Consider the following 17,739-nt stretch of genomic DNA (forward strand, 5'->3'; position numbering starts at 1 on the left):
TATGAGTAACTGTGTCCGTGGAGCCATTTTATTCCCTTATTTTAAGTCATTCACATCCATTGTTTTAGACAGGACAGTCAAAGCAAGTAAAAGCAAAAATCCATCTTGGAGGGTATCTGCTGAACAAAACACAAAACTATCCATGGTTAATAATGGCTGTCAGAGCACCAAAAAAAAAAAAGAAATTAAAAAAGAAAAAAAAGGAGAAAAAAAGCTACCAAGTTGCTGTAGGATCAAATGTTTGTTTCTGGAATACAAAAGGACCTGTGTATCACTCCGGGGGTAGCAAAATAGAAAGGAATTTCTAACATGCAACACAAAGCAAGTTCTCACTTCGGACAAGAAAACCTTTGTACACATTTGGGTGGGAAGAGAGGAGGGGTGAACAGTCAGAAATAAAACAGACAGAAAGAGTACCTTCACCAGGAGCTCACCACGGCCATCCCAGTCAATCTGCAGGTGCTCCCCATAGGAAAGGCGAACTGAAGTCCTCACCACGCGCTGGATACGGAGGGCACCTGAAGACAACCCCAGAGTGTGTCAGTCAGTCAAGGCAGGATGTGATGCCTCGTTGCCTGGGACAGCTGTGTCGTGCTGAAAGGGCCAACAGAGCAGGGGGCACACAGGCCCACCAAAGCCAGGGGTGCCTGCAATGCCCACATCACATTTCCCAAGCTTTGTGCCTGCTCAGCGGTTGGCATCTGCATGAACTTGCCCACAGGCTCTGCTTCAGGGCACTAAGGGGCCCTAGGAGAGGATATGTGTGCATTTTGCCAAACCTCAGGCATTAACCGTGACATTTTGCAAGACAGGACAAGGGGGAATGGCTTCAAACTGACAGAGAGCAGGTTTAGATTGGGTATTGAGAAAAAATTCTTCCCTCTGAGGGTGATGAGGCACTGGCACAGGTTGCCCAGAGAAGCTGTGGCTGCTCCATCCCTGGGAGTGTTCAAGGCCAGGTTGGACAGGGCTTGGAGCAACTTGGTCTAGTGGAAGGTATCCCTGCCCATGGCAGAAGGGTTGGAACTGGGTGGGCTTTAAGGTCCCTTCCAACCCAAACCATCTCTGATTCCACGATTTCAAGCTTCTGGATAAAAAGTAATAGTTTCAAAAACAATAGACTGACAGTGGCTTTCACAAGTCTGATAAATGCAGCTTAATTCTCCTGATTTTAGAGGATCTGAGTCAAGATGTGTTGGCTGCACAGAGAGAAGCTAAAATGACAGAGCCTGTAGAAGAGACTGTACGTGAGAATTTGATATTGAAAACACTTTTTGTTTGACCTGGGCTAAGGAACAAAAGGAAACACTAGTAAGTAGAGCTCTTTCAGTGGCTGGCCAGAGTCACCCCATGAGAACACACCTTGTAGCAAAGGGATCTGTATGTCTTGTCCATTCAGTGAAACTCCTCCACCATGTTTCATTTTAATGATGCTGTTGTCCATATCCCGGATCCGGACAGAAGCTGAGCGAGTGCACACGGCATCAGGATCATCTGCACACTACAGAGAAGGGAAAATCTGCCTCAAGGTTTCACTTTATTGGTGACTCAGCCCCAGGCCCCCAGAAGGCATTTCAGCATCTAAATTTGGAGGTGTTGGGTGTCACAATGCTTTTATGGATCTAGTTTCTGCATCCCGCAAACACCAGTCTGGCAGCCTCCCCTCCATTATCCCACTAATCACACACCAGGGAGCTCCCCGTCTCAGAGCCTGGAAAGCAATCTGTGGGTGCTACACCAGACCCCAGGGAGCAGCCCATGCCAATGACAAGCCCCCAGCTGTGGCAGGGGCAGGAAGGGGTGGAGATATCCTGGGGGGGAATGTCACTGCACTGACCCACACAGCCCGTCAGCCTGGGAAACAGCTACGCAGTTCACACCACCCGAGACTTGTGTGGTATTTATTTTCCTGGCTGTGGGTTACACAGCTGAGGAACAAGGATTGCAGGGCCCCAGGTCTCCTCCCTGGTTTCGAAAGGGGAGTTTCAGTGGAAACCTGTTCTGCAGGTTCCCAAGCACAGATGACCTCAGAGCTGCACTATCAGAGCTTACTAATGCACGACACAGACGTCGATGGTGGGTAGAACTGTCACAGCCCAGTTCTCCAAAGCCTGGGACTTCTCTGTTGCTGCAAGACAGGCTGATACTCTCCTTCTCTCCTGTCAGTCTCCTGACTCCATCACACCTCTCCCTGCCTTCAGTTCCTGCATCCCCATCACCTTTCTTTCTCTCTGCTTCTTTCAGTGCCCTTTTCAGTTTCTGGCTTTCACCTATTCCCCATGGTCAATTAATTTCACCACCACATTACCCTTCCTGTGACACCGACCCAGGCTCTCCATCCCTCCCTGCACTGGCCTGACTCCCTTTCCTGCCTCTCTGCAGCTGCCTCCACTCCTTGTCTTCAGCTGTCTCTCACACATCCATCGGGGCGGGATGGCAAAGAAAGTCAGGAGCTGCTGACTGGCTACAAAAAAAGCACCAGACAATATGACTAAATGGAAAGCAACTCAAGGCACTGCTCTGCAAATGCACTCCCTTTGGTATCCAAGGAAATGTCCTTTCCCCACGAGCATTCCCCGGTGGCCAGGGTGCTTTGCAAGGGGTGAACCCTCGCCTGAGTTTGTTTGCTCAGCTGGCAAAGAGGTGGCGAGGGCCCATTCTCCAAACCTCCATCTCCAAGTAGGCTACTGGGAATGGCAGCAAGGAGAAGCAAAACACTTATTAACTAAGGAGAAAGACTGTTATTTAAACTAATTATTTCACAGGGAAATTGCTCCTGTTGGCCTGTGCATCTGCAATTCCTATCACGCTCTCCCAAGAGGATGTGCAGAGGCTCCAGCCAAGGCTGCTGTTACCTGCACCGTCTCAATGATCACAGAGAAGGAATTTTCCACGCAATCCTTGGCAAATAAATACTGACAAATCCCGCTGAAGGTGAAGTACTTGTTGTCAAAGCTTTTGAAGTGGGACTGGCCGGTGACAGAGCATTCTCCTGGAAAAGGCAAAGAGCCATTAATCACCCCTGTGCCAGTGGTGAGCAAAATCCTGCCTGGCCCCCACAAGCCACTGAGGGGGAAGAGTAGCCTGGTGGAACGGGTTGTACAAGGCCCAAGCTCCCTGCAGACCAGAAAGCACCAGCAAGATGCTTATCTCACTGTTTATTCCTGTAAGGCATTACCAGTAGTAACAGAGGCACCAACAACAGCTGGGGAATACAGCATAAATCGCACCCAGGAGTTGAAATTTGTGCCTATGGAAAAGCCTGCATAACATTTCAAATGGATGATCATGAGGACATCAGTGAAAAATGCCCTGGAAATTTATCACTGTCACCTCATGGTCACAAGCTCGTGGCAGACCAGGTCATACCTGGTACCTGAGATAGGTGCTGGTGGCACTGAACCATTTTGAACAGCAACCCACGCTCTGTCATGTAGGAACTGTGTTACCTTCTCCTTACAATGGGGAAACTGAGGCACAGAGCGTGGAAGTACTAATGCCTAAGGCTGGCAAAGCTGGGAAACACACTCAGGATTATCCAGTGTTAGTCATACACTGCATACAATTGGACATGTTGCCTCTTTTATCCCTGTGCAGAAGCCTGCAACATCTTGACAATACATACTTTAAATCCAGTTTTACTTAACCCAGTGGGGCACATCTGCATTCATGGAGCTGGCAGCAGAGCGCAGGTGTCTTTACAGAGTTGAAAATTAAAATTCTTAACAAGACTTGTTGGACCCTCATGGTTGCTTTACTCTGAACCATTACCTTAATTAACTAGCATAAAAGTTAAAAAATAATTCTATAATGACAATAGCTACATCTAAACTCCTCACAGAAAAATGTGGAAGTCTGGCAAGCTCACTCTTCCAATACAAAACGGGGCTACTTAAATATATCAACATTTTAAGATGTTTTGGTAAGTTGTGGCTTTTCATTTCCAGGAAGTCAGTAATCCAGATGCCACAGCTGGGATTTAGTACCCTGTTATGCAAACACAGGGGGAAGCTCCAACTCCAAAGACTTTGCAAAGAAAATCTTTCATGTGAGAAGACCATCACAGTTAGAGATGATCCCATAGCAAACAAGGGGGGCAGTGACATCCTTGTCTAGAACAAAATTCAGGTGCTGGGCCTACACTGGCAATCTCCTGACAGAGGATGGAGAAAGATTAAATGTTACAAGCTGGCAGGTGAACCCCATGAGTTATTCTCTCTTCACTGCCTTCGAGTCCCACATAAGATCTATCCAATGACCATCACATGGAAATTTCCCTCTTCGACATGTTATTCAGTGTTAACTGTCCTAAACCAGACAGTGCTAAAGCACAGCTTCACAGATCCTGAGGATTCTTAGCCTTGCACAGCTCTGATTTGCCCTAAGAGACATCTGCACCATCCAGACAGTTGACTGTCAACCCCTGGAGAATAAAGCAGCTTGGCACTTACTAGCTCACCCTGGAAATGCTACTTTCTGTTCAATTAAACTTGGACAAAGGTAAACCAAGTGTTATTGTACCCAACTTCAGAGTCAGTTAACTGGCTATCAGATGGGGAAAACAGATATAAAGAAAACTAGGCCTAACCCACCATATTACAGTTTGATTTTCAGGGCATTCTCTGCAACTAGGAACCAACAGGACAGGTTTGCAGCACGCAGAGCTAGGGAACTGCTATCCAAGACAAGTCCCAGCCCTTTGGCATTGCTCCTGGAAGGGAAATTTCTTTCCTGAGGCAAAGTCTCTCCTTATGGGTCCCTCTGTCTGCTCCATTTGGTGTAATGCATCCCAGGAAATTTCCTGAAACCTACTGCCTTCATAATTATTTCAATTATGTGATATCAGCTTGAGAGCTTCTTGCTAGTGCCAGCCAGCTTCTGCTAGTTGGCTGCCCTCCCTCCATTTGGGGACCCAGCTTTATCACCAAACTTATTGGTGCCAAACTTGGCAATTCATTCCCACAATATCAAAGCCATCTTTCCTAACAAACAAGTTGGTAAAAAAAAAAATAATGGAACTACTTAGAGTTTACATAAGTACATAAACTTTCTGGACACGTGATTTTAGAAACATCTGTCGTAACCAACAATAAAAACACGCTGCAATATTGCTGCAAATAGAGACAAACAGCACAGGGAACAATATAAAACTGGCTACTTTGGGAAGTTTTGCTGCCCTCCTGTACTGTCTCAGCACAGTTTACTGTTGTTTGTAGGCACATGTACAACAATGAACACCTCAAGCACAGGGCATAGCTCACTAAAAACATCATCTCTGGTTTGAACATTTGCATAGACCACCACCACCCCTTTTTTAACTGCTGACACGTGGGGACAAGTGCTCTTTCGGTCTAAAGCAGGAGGAAATGGAGCATTGATGGGTCAGGCAAGCTTAATGCTTATAGAAAGACAGATTTTTTTTTTATTGAGCATTTTAAGACTGTTGCGATGTTCCTAATTTGTGAGTATTGCACAGGTTTCCTGTCCAGCCATAACCCCAGTCTCTTCTCATCCCTTCCACCCTGAGTTCCCCAAATCAAGGGGAATAATGAGTTAAAGGAGCCGTGCTGTCTCCCTGCAGATTTCTGCAAACAATGCAAGAAGGGTCAGATGCTGTTTCAGGTCAACCAGGTCGTTCTGTGGCCGAACATGGTGCAGGAACCAAGGCAGGGAGTGAGCCACAGGACTAGCAGGAGGAAATAATTTGCTGGCCAATGCACAACATGAAAAGCCACATTCTCCAGGCAGACAAAAATCTGGGACAGCAGCCATCAGTACCCATGAATTTGGGAGGTGGAGGGGGAGGAAAAGGAGCAAGAGCACCTGCAGAGCTGCCTCTCCAGCCTGTCACCATCCATGGAAGGTAGGGCAGTCACCTTCTCCCTGGGGCTGTAGCTCCTTCACCCATAACATGACCTTTGGGGCCCAAATCCTGGGAGTATTGAGTAATCCAATCTATTCTCAGTACTTCCAATTGTCCCATCAGCACAAGTATGCTGATTCAAACAATCAATTTAGGAATCGTACCTGGTCAAAGAAACCCAGGAATATTCCTCTACCTGAAAGCCAGTCCTCTGAATACACAGACCCTTATATCTTGGTTAATCAAGTAAATAAAAAAGGAACCATTCTTCTCACCAAACAGGATTTTTCATTGCTACACATAAACCCTACAGCACAATGTCTGACTTGTCTCACGAGAGGAACCTACAAGTATGATCCCATCTGGATGCACTGGAGCAAGCAAGCAAGAACAAAGACAGATTCATTTTTTGTGTGGGGGGAAAAAAAATATAAGTGGGATGTAAGTGGGAGGGATGTAGGGAAGGCTTACTTGTCAAAACCTGAAAAGAGTAAAGCCAACATACCTGGGCATTCCCCATTGCTGCAGAGCCAGGTGCCACGTCGACAAATGCTAGAAAACAAAAGGGCAAGTTAGACAAGAGTATGTGAATTCAAATCTTCTGTTGCAAATTTTTCCCAAACTACTGAAACATAGGCTTCTGTTCCAGGGAAGTTAGACCAGTCCCCAACATCCTCTCCATCTCCCATAACCTCATTTCTTAATGTATTCATCCCTTCGTACCATCATTTGACAGCAACTGCCGGTGATATGAATGGAAACGGTTGCAAAACTCAAGAACTTCTGATGTTCCCTGCCAAAGCTCTGTGTTTAATATATATATTCAGCCATATTCCACTGATGTGGAATGAGTTTTCAATGCAGTTCTCAAGGTATGTCCATCAATACAACAGAATCACAGGGGGAGAAAAAAAAGTTTGAAGGGACCTTTAGAAAAATCATATACTACAAACCCAACTGAAAGAAGGCAATGTCAAAGGTATACCAGGTGGCTGAGGACCTTGTCCATTTGAGTTTAGAAATATCCAAGATGAGGTCCCACAGACTCTCTGGGCAGCTATCCCAGTGCAGCACCATCTCAGGGGAAGAATTTTTCCTTGTATCAAAACAGAATTCCCTCTACTGCAGCTTGTGTCCATGGCTTCATACTCCTCTGCTATTTGTCTCTGAGAAGAGTTTGGCCCAGACTTCTTCACAGCCTGTCTTTAGGCAGTGACAGTCCCCTCACTAGTCTTTAAACAAATCTATTCCCCTTTGCTTCTCCTCACAGACTGCCCTGCTGTGATCACCTCCAGTGTCCTCCACAAGACTCCCTCCGATCCACAGTCCTCTCTCTTGCAGTGCTGGGCCCTGGCAATGCTACTCCTGTCATGTCCTCACGAGTCCATCACTGGAGAGCAATAATCCCTCTCCTCCAAGTCAGTCAGACTTCTGCTAAAGACTTGGAAACCATTTGTGGGGAATCAGTGTATTAAGGATAAACGCAGAGTCAATGGAACGATGTTCTCCACAGCAGTATCAAGTTTGAATAACAGGAAGCAATAAAAAAATACGAACAACAAAAAAAATAGTCTGTCAGGCAGCACTCATCTCCCAAGAGCACTAAGTTTGAACAATGTGGCCAAGCTCCAGAGAGCTCCAGGGAAAAAGACAAAATGCTAATGTCATGGTTCATGTTCTGTGACACGTGGTGCAGGTAATGAAAACGTTTTGATTAAGAAGGACAATGCACAGACCATCTTTCTTCTGCATATCATGGTTTTCACTGAGTCCTCCTTCTGTACTCTAATTGGAAACTTCTGAGTACAGAGTTGTCTGAACTCCTTCCACAAATGTGTCTACACTTTAAACAAAACCAGATCAGGAATATATTAGTCATTCCCCTTCCTTTCTTTAGACTGCTAGCCTTTCCCTTCAGGTTGGCATTCCTGAGTCAAGGAAAAAATCGTGGGCCATGCTAGGAAGACTCATTAGCTTTGTGATAAGTTCCAAGGACGTGCCTTAGGCTAAACCCTCTTGGAAAGAAATGGGGCTTAGAGGTTAAATAAATGTAGGAAGTCAAAACAAAGACACCACTGCTGACACTAACCAGACATGGGAACCTGCCGGTCTGTCTTATCCACAGGAAACAGGTAGTTCTGTCTGTTTGAAGGAGTGTGACCTCCACATTGTTCTATCAGATCAAATATCCCTTTAAAAGCAGAGCTGATTTTGCCTTTGTGAACAGCTCACTTCTTGGAAGGGGCTGACAATTCCAATAAGAGAGGCAAGTCCTTTGCCAATAAAAGGAAATTTTTAAAAAGTAGAGAGATTTCCAGAAAGATCATCCAAAACAGTAACCAGTGACCCGTGTGCAGTGACTTATCTATGGCAGCCACACCAGAACAACACAGAGTTTACCATGAGTTGCAGTCCTGGGAGATGGTGAAGCCAGGAGGATAATGTTTTCCAGAGTGGATGCAGGAGCACTCGGAGCTTTCAATGCAGTGTTCACCATCAAGCAGCAGCCCCTCTGGATAGGTCGGGTAGCATCAGATACATGTACCACACACACAGAGGGACAGAAATGCAAATACAGTTAGATTTTCTAGTTCTTCATATATTTTGGCAAGCCTTCCTATGCATTATTATCCATACTTAATCACATACAGCAATAAAAAGGAATGAGGCTTGCCAAAAAGCCTCACAGGGGCTGCTGTCTGCTTTCCCTCTGGTGCTGCCTCTCCCTCAGACTTGCTGAGCAAACCATTTCTGGTGCTCCCAGTAAAGCTCTTTGCTCAGCAAGTCCCCAGGTCCAAAACACCTGATTGTTGGGAAAACTGTGCACTGACTGCAGCAAAGGGTGTCCAGACACGTTTTGTATTAGACCTAAGAGGACCAAAGGGGAGGCAATGCAGGGAAGAAACAAATTTGGATACCACCTAAGTCTAGCAGAGAGGTCTGAGAGAAAGAAACATTATCCTGAGGAGCTGTGGAATCTCTTCTCAACTTCAGCAGAAGCAAAAAGCAAAAGGGCCAACTTCCCTTGAGGTTTCCATATTACACAACTGTAATTACCTGCTCTATACAGAGAGCACTTTATCTTACAAAGATAAATGGAGGCACAAAAGAGTTACAGGACTTGTCTGAGGTAGCACTATAAGCTAGAAACAGAAGAAAGGACAAGTTTCTTTCTCTGCAATCCCTGTATTGAGAGAGAGTTGATATTCCTCCATTTTTAAAAGAGCTGCTGTAGAAAAACATTTTTTTTCTTGAAAACCTCTCTCCCTTCTCCTCGAAGGACTCCTTCCAGTAGCCTGCAGAGACTTTGGCTCTTTTCCCTGGCAGCAGCAGTCACCACAGACAGCAAGACACAGGTAAGTACCCTTTCTCCCATTCTTTCCATGGAGCTGCCTGGAAAGATCTTGGCTGTTGAGAAAATCCTTCCAGTGAGGGATATTCAAAAGAAGATCTGAGCATTTAAGACATGCGTGGCTCTCCAGAGAGCACAAGAAAACAGAATGCCTGCCTTTTTTCCTGGCAATAGTAATTCCATTTACAGCAATTAAAGGAACTGTGGAGCATTTAAGGGAGGAAAAGACAAAAAAAAAAGAAAAAGACATTTGTTGAACAGATCCTTCAGATCCTTTTTACACTTGGAGAACTAGAAGAAAGATAAGCAAAGGTATAATCCTCATCCTAAATCCCTCTAGCCATCTGCCAGATCCTCCTGGTTTTCTATTAAACTCAAATCAAGGTTCTTCCCTTTTGACTGCGCACCAAATAAAAGTTTTGAACCCCTGATTGTTATTTCTTTCCATGCAGTTCCTTCTACCCATCTACTTGTCCCTCGTGCCCTATGCCCTTCCTGTGGAGCTCCTGCTTCTTGTGCTCTTCAGTGTCTGTCCCCTTAGACCTTTCCTGTGCTGAACTGACCAGTGTAAGCCTACCAAGGGAAGAACACAGTGAGAGCCCTTGTGCAGCCACTGGATTCATCTCCTCCAGCTCTTGCCAACACCCCCAGGAACTGCACAAATGTAGCAGCCAGATCCTTCCCAACAAAATAAGCTCCTGTGTCTGGTTATACAATCTGTCACCCTCCATGGGCACCTTCCCAGGTCCTGCCACAGAGTGACAGCTTTGAACCTCCAGTAAGTCAGAGACTGGCAGATAAATAGGAAAATACTAAACTCTGAATGCAATGACTCCTCAAATGAGGCTGACATTGTCATTACTGCCTTGTTTTGGAAAGCAGATTATGATCTCCCTAAACCTCCATTGCACTTGGTATCTTGTACAGAAGGACAGGAAATACCTCTGTGCATTCACACCAAGTCCAGATTTGACAGGGTGAAAGGCAGAGACAGTCCTATTGAAAACAAACAAAACCAATCAAACCAAAAAACAGCCACAAATCAGCTTGGTCTGGAAGCCTCTGGAGCTTTGCAGCCAGGAATCAAACTCTCCCCCTGAAGTTGTTTTAAGTACAACAGACAGAAGAGGAAGATTGTGGTGATTGAGCTTCCCCCTTTAATCCCATCTCATCTCCTGTACGAAAGGTTCAATAATAAGTGAAATTATTCATCTGAAATCACAAAGATATTTGAAATTATATTGTGAGCTCTACATGGACTGTTTTTTTGCAAGAAATTCTTTCAGTATATGCTCTGTTGTTTCCTCCTCTAACTATGTGCCTCTAACCAAAGCAATTCAGAAGGAATACATCAAGGGTAAGCAGTCCCTCACCAAGAAATAAAGGCAATCCTAGAATAGTAGTTGGTACTGATTTTCACAGAAACATTTACTTTTTAGTTGGGTCTGAAAAATGGCCCTTTCACAGAGTGAGCATACAGGCATTACAGAAACTGGTTTATTCTGGGGCTTGGGCACAGAAAAAAGAAGTGTTTCTGATTTAAGAAAATTTAAAGGAAGACACATCTCTCCTTCTTCTAATAAAATAGGTAGCATGACTGCCAAATGTTTCTCTGTAAATAACCCAGTAAAAAAATTACCAGGGCAGCTGCAGCCATCAACACATTGTCCATGACACACTTCATTGATATTCAGGCTCTGACAGGTTTTGGTACATGGGGATACACATTCTTTATACTCCATGCCAACTGGACATCTTGGCCCTGAAACAAATAAAAGAAATTAGAAATGCAAATTCCTTAATAAATCTTAAATAAATAAGTCCCTTAATTATCAAAGGCTGAACCACAGAGACATCAAAAAGGTCATATCCTCTCCAATCACTGATTCCTTTTTCAGAAGCAGGACCTTTAAGAAACATTTGATTTTCATTTTGCTGCAACACCATCATATGTCAGGTAGTGTAGTAGATACTGAAGACTTAATTTGTTTTCTAATAAATTGAGTCTTAATAGCTAAACCCAAGTGCACTAAGAACAATCAAACAATGGGGAGAAGTTTTGCAATAAGTCATTTGGACAGACAGTGTGTTCTGTACCTTTAAGCTATGCAGTTTGTGGAATTATACTCTTTGGTAAGACTCTTTCTTCCAGAGAACTGCCAGCACAGGATAACACTAATGCCATGGCACCTTCACTGCTGTCAGGCCATTATACAAGCACACACTACAGCCATTCCTTCACCATACCCTTCAAGACTGCGTGGGCACGGAGTGGGAAGAAGAGATTACAGCCTGCCCTTTCCCATGAAATCCTCCATTGAAGGAGGTGGGAGGGTTATGGAGGAGTTGTCTTGCCCTTGGTGCCCTGGGCTTGGGTACCACCTCACATTTGTACAGTGTGCCCAGAACTAGAGCCATTCCCATACCTCCAATGTAACACCATCATCATCTCCTGAGACAGCATAACAGCAGAGATGAAGGGTGATGGAAAATTAAGTTCCTGATGTGGCAGCAGGCCACTTCTCTTTTTCCTGACTCATTAAAAAAAAAACATGGCTTGTGAATTCAAAGGTTAGAAATGAGCCTTAGAGCTTTTGGGATCACAGAAAGGTTCATTTCACTTGTGGCTTTAATCAGATTTACAAACAGCCCCAGCGAAAATGGGTTCTCTGGATCACACCCTGAGCCAGGAGATGAGCCTTCATCAGATCCCTTTTATGTCCCAATGGAAAGGTAACCAAATACTGCTAGAACTCAGACTCTCCCTCGTGTGCAATCTCTATCCCGGGTGTACAACCCCTCCAACAAGTGGTTGGCAGTACCTTCCTGCCCTAACCATCATCTGAAGGCACAGTTTTCTCCAGTGGTGGCCAGTGGCATAATGCCTTTACCAGAGAAGAAATTGTTGTCAGTACAAACAAGTCAGTTATTCCACGGAATCAATTTACATAAACATCCCGAGAAAACTGGTTTTTTTGTGTAATGAAAAGCTATGAGAAAAACATCCCAGTCAGTCTGTGCACTTCCCTGTTGCAAAATCTCAGCAGAGATGCAATCAGGACCTCTGACGTCAGCAAAACTGGGCTAATAAAGGCAGCAGTTCAAGATGCAATCAGGATCCCCAACCTAGACAAAAACTGGCTTGAAAAAGGCAACATCTCAATTTCAACGTAATTGGTTGAAGCAAATAAAAGGTGAAACAATTGTTTTTATGGAGAAAAGGTTAGAGAGCCTTTCACTAGGATGCTGACTTACAAGTATCTGTTGAATAATGTCACACATTTGAACCACATGTGAAACAGCTCCTAAACATCCCAGTCTACACCTTTGTGTATCAAATAAGTCTTCACAGACTTTGTATACCAAGGTGCCACATGTAACAGCTCAGGATCTTCTTTACAGAGGATTCAAACAATCCTGTCTTAGAGACAAAAACTTCTAGAACAAAGGCGAGTGATGGAGAGCTGAAGGAGCACTTCAGATTGTAACCTGCCGTGCCTGAACCAACATCCTTAAAAAGCACTGGTTGCTTTTAGTTGCAGGACATAAATCTGCAAGACAGGCACGATGCTTATTTGGGATAAGCAGCCTAGGAATAATTCTGCCAGCTTACTGCATGAGCTCTCTTCAGGCCACCCATCCAGAATCACTCCTTCGTGGGCACAGCTCCTTGCGTAATCCAGGAATGCTGGGCAGTGACAGTCCATGTGGGTGCAGGCACAGATGTCTCTCTCACAGAGACTGATGTAGGGCTCTGGATCTACTCGATGGTGGCACCGGGAGAAGGTGGAAGATGTTCTCAGCAGCTGGCAGGCTTCCATGATGCCCTGCACAAGAATTGAGGAGCAAAGGTAGAAAAGAGAGGGAAAAAGAGACAAAATTACTTACTACAATATCAGGAAGAAGGGAGAAAACCCAGCTTTTCCAAGCATGCTGTCAGCACTGTTGTTAAACAACATCACAGTTATTATTTAACACCACCATGCAGTTAATTACATCACAGTCAAGAGGTAATAGTGATTAATGTCCATTCCTTCACCACATTCACATATACACAGAGGTACATTAATACACTGATTATTACAGAATAGAGTGTCACACAAGGGGTGTTTCACACAGAAACATGTCAGTCAGCCAGCAAATGGATGGAAGCATTCTACCTTCTTCAATCACATTCTACCTTCTTCAATCACAGAGCTCACAGGATATTCTGAGTTGGAAGGGACTCACAAGGATCACCAAGTCCAGCTCTTAAGTGAATGGCCCACACAGGGGCCAAACCCACAACCTTGGCTTTATTGGCAACACGCTTTAACCAGCTGAGCTAATCTCAGGGCCTGCTTTCCACCCAGCAAAGAATCAGATGGTGTCTGGTTTACCAGGAAAAGAGGAGCCTAGGACTGAGGCATGGAGGAAGAAAAATTACCAGGTCATCTTTTGAATAACGGTGAAACAGGGTAAGTTTTAGAGTGAAAGACTGAGCCTGACCTGAAATCCCAGGAATGAAATTTGTTTCCCACTTCTTGCCACACCTGCCTGTTGCTCCTGCTGACTTGTCCAATGCACAACAGCTCAGATAAATAGCAGAAAAATAACCCAGGGAAGAAAAGCAATTTTTTTCTGCTCTTCTGGTGAGTTTAATCAGCATGTTGACAGCAAGAGCGAGGGGAAGACAGCACAGTGAGGGGGGGGAGGATATCAACACCTCTCTTTTCAGACAGCAGCAACTTAGCTGTATGTGAAAAGAAACCTAAGTGTATGACTAAGTTTTCCATGGGAGGTCCCTAAATAGATTCTTATGCACACATTATGTCACATGCAATAACTCTGAGGTCCTCAATGCAATTTTCTGAAAGGATGGCACTGAGTTTTGATAAGTTGGAAAATTATTTCCTGATACAACCCTGGCACAGAGAGTTGAAGCATAACTTTATTCTACTTATTTGTCAGTTTTTTATGTAATCGAGTTATGTTTCATGTGTTATATTCAGTGGTTGGAGGTGGTGAGGATGTTCTTCAGAGTATTTCACAGTAACATTACTCCTGAATACATTAACATGTGCCTGAGGTTACAGCACATACAAGTTGCTGTGTAAAAAAAAAAAAAGGAAAAAAAAAAGTCTTGCTTTCTTATTTTTGGGAGATGAAAAATCTCACAGAGTTAAGCAGTCAGCAGAAATTTAGAGATCCTCTCTGAATGGCAGCTGTTATACCTGAAATTAGCTGAGTAGAAAATACTTATTTTGCTAAAGGGTGCTTTGTTCAGGTGATCAACTCAAGCTAGCACATGTCTGAACCAAGATAGAATTTCTTACTTATGAAAACAAACCAACCAGAAATGTCTCGTCCATTTTGAGTTTAGCAAAGGGCTCAGTGAACAACACAGAGGTTTTGAGCTTTCTGAGAGTGGTCTCAGGGAACTTTAAACAATGTTAACTGAGAGCTGAACACAGTGGTCCTTCAGAAAATCCCTGGAATAATTCTGATGCCTAGATAGCAGCCACCATGCTGAATCAGAGGAGGGAAAAAAATAGAAGGGAGGGAGCAGGAACTACATAAATGGTGGTTGGTGCTGCTGCAAGACTACATAGAAGTACAAGAAAGCTGAAAAAGTGCCCTAAGGGTGGAAGTAACAACAACAGAAGCAGCCAAAAAAGCTATTAAAGCAGTGCTTCAAGATGAAACTGATAAAAGCAAAAGTGAGCTCAGAGCCATTCAGAGGATGAGCAGCACAGCAGCTCCTGGATCAAAGCCTTAATCCAGACAGTATCAAGTGCACCAGAAAACCAGTATCTGCAACAAGCCCATTTAAGGGCTGTGCTAACAAAATTTCTTAACAAGGAGCTTGTTAAAAAGTTAATACAACTCAACTGTTATGTTACAGTAAAACTCAGACTGTATGTTCCATTAAAAGGAAAACTAGTAGAAACAATTTTTATGACCATGGTTATCACATATCAGTAAATTTTAGATGTGAAAGCAACTTAAAAAAATAAAGTAGATTACATACACACAAAAAATTAAACCATTTTTCATTTCCTATAGTGTTCTTTGGTCTTCAACTTGTTCAGCAATAGCATAGCTAAAGGTTGAGCTCCACTTGATTGTCAAGAAGCCAAGTGATATGTGTTAAAAAGTAACAAAAAGTACTTTTTTTTTCTCATGTAGAAGTTTTCTTGCCATTCAAATTTCTTCAGATTTTCCAGTGACTTTATAGAAGAAATTAGAGCTGAAATTTTCCTATCCGTTAGATATACCTCAACTATTGTGATGAATTAATGAACATAAAATGAAATATCATAGAATCATACAATATATTGAGTTGGAGGGGCCCCACAAGGAGCATCAAAGTCCAACTCTTGGCCCTGAACAGGACACCCCGACAATCCCACCCTGTGCCTGAGAGCATTGTCCAAATGCTCCCTGAGCTCTGGCAGCCTTGGGGCTGTGCCCACTGCCCTGGGGAGCCTGTTCCAATACGAGTAAATCCAAAAAGATACTAAACAAAACAAATTCACCATGAGGGTGGTCAAAGACTGGAACAAGTGTTCAGAGAGGCTGTGGAAGCACCACCCTTGGAGATACCAGAAATGTGAGTGGACAAGGACCTGAGCAGCCTGACCTAGGATGCCTTGTTAGAAGCAGGGAATTGGACTCAATGACCTCTAATGGTCCCTTCAAACTTAAACCATTCTGCAAATTCTTTTTATTTTCTCTCCCTTTTTTTAAAACTCAGTGGTTAGGCTGAACTGAGAGAGGACCTTATTCTTTAGTTTAGGAAACAGTGTGATATGGTGACCATCAGATCTTGGCAGCCTCATCCACTGCTGTAACACTCCTGCTCATGGAACAACAGCTCCAGAAGCTGCTCCACACAAAGAAATATTTAAACCCAACAGACCAGGGAGTGAAGCCTCAGGCTGAAACAGTGCTTAGAGTAAAGCTGTCTGTAAGATTAAAACCAGAAGAACTGACTGCAGCATCCAAAATACAGGTGAAAGTCATAAAACTTCTCCCTCTGCTTCTGTAGAAGTTCTATTTTAAATGTTTCTTTAAATGGATCAGCAGCAGCCTGGCACTGACAACCCTTAGTGACCACAAACTTGCTGACCTTCCTTCTTCCCCAGTCCCACCACACAGCTGGAGGTGGAATTTTGTACATTCTTCCCATTTCTGTGGCATTGCCTTCTGCTGCTGCATGAACTGCATTTGTCTGTTGCTTAACAAATGCCATTAAAGAGATATAACCTAAAAAATAACAGCAGAAATCAGAGACCCCCTCTCATTCCCTTTAATTTAAGCCCTAAGGTATATAGATGCACAGAGTTTCTCCAGATCATTCAGGAAGGGTATATTTATGGAACCACTGAATTACTTGGGTTGGAAGGGACACTACAGCTCCTCTAGGCCAATCCCCTGCCATGGGCAGGGACACCTTTCACAAGACCAGGTTGCTCTAAGCCCCATCCAAACTGGCCTTAAACATTTCCAGAGGTGGGGCTGGACCTCTGGACCTTTGCTGGACCTGCTTCTGACCTCTACCATGACAAATTATGTTTCAAAGCTGAAAACTTATACTTGTTTTCCGATCTGAGGATGACTGCTATTACTTTATTGCATATGGAAGTACTCTGTGGGATAATGAGCAGGACTATTTCTTACCAATCACAGCAAAATCTGAATTTTGGGAAAAGTAGAAACTACTCGAATTTCACTTTCACTCATTTTCACATCACATGTTATAAGTATAATTTCCTAATAAGAAAGAAAAAAGGGAAATAATACAATGAATATAGTGAAGTCTGGCCTCCACACACCATTTCTATCAGATGTGAAATCTAGAATATAAAGGTAACACATGAGAATGCATAAATCAATTGCAATGCTTTAAAAGATAAATATTTTTGTTTTCAAGGCTGCCTCATTACTACGGTTTTCCACTTCAACATCCATGTTACCCATGCCACTGGTCACCTGAGAGCTTATGAGATTGCAGCCCTTCATTGAAAAGGCAGCCTAAATCAGCACAAGCAAGTGGTGAAAAAATGGATCAGGCAAAGCAGTGAAGCTCCTTTCCAGCAACTACAGAGCAGCTGCTGAGGGCAGGGCTTGGTAGGAAAGCAGCAGCTTACTTCCTCCTTCTAAAACTACCCAGTTTGGAATGCTCTCTGGATCACAAGGCAAGGTAGACAACAGGTAGTCACACGTGTAAGTGTGTGTGTGTGTGTGTGTGTGTTTGTGTTAGAAGTGGTGGGCAGGGACAGTCCCTGAGCAACAGTGGAGTAAGAGTGTGAGTTGGTTCAAGATTTTCAGCTGATACACAGAGACATTAGTCAAGACAAAACCACAAAATTTCCAGCGTTTTCTAGGATTTGAAGATGAACTTGCTACAGAGCTTTCTGGTTTCACTGCATAAAATCAGAGTGACCTTAAAGATCATCTTGTTCCAACCCCCCTGCCATGGGCAGAGACACCTTCCACTATCCCAGGTTGCTCAGAGCCCCATCCAACCTGGCCTTGGACA

At 43.9% G+C, this 17,739-nt stretch overlaps 1 protein-coding gene across 1 annotated transcript in view; it reads right to left on the reverse strand.

Annotated features, from left to right (window-relative positions):
• The window catches only part of VWF (von Willebrand factor), a 133,665-nt gene that overhangs the window by 99,980 nt on the left and 15,946 nt on the right, over window positions 1–17,739 (reverse strand). Inside the window, exons 7-13 of the mRNA XM_027701142.1 lie at window positions 12,829–13,042; window positions 10,855–10,977; window positions 8,264–8,375; window positions 6,369–6,415; window positions 2,856–2,992; window positions 1,363–1,501; window positions 418–518 (exon numbers count right to left, since the gene is read on the reverse strand). Coding sequence (XP_027556943.1) covers window positions 418–518; window positions 1,363–1,501; window positions 2,856–2,992; window positions 6,369–6,415; window positions 8,264–8,375; window positions 10,855–10,977; window positions 12,829–13,042 — 873 coding nt within the window. The remainder of the gene's footprint in view (window positions 1–417; window positions 519–1,362; window positions 1,502–2,855; window positions 2,993–6,368; window positions 6,416–8,263; window positions 8,376–10,854; window positions 10,978–12,828; window positions 13,043–17,739) is intronic.

Source organism: Neopelma chrysocephalum, unplaced genomic scaffold (assembly GCF_003984885.1).
Source record: "Neopelma chrysocephalum unplaced genomic scaffold, ASM398488v2 Primary Assembly neopelma1_149, whole genome shotgun sequence".
NCBI classification, from domain to species: domain Eukaryota; kingdom Metazoa; phylum Chordata; class Aves; order Passeriformes; family Pipridae; genus Neopelma; species Neopelma chrysocephalum.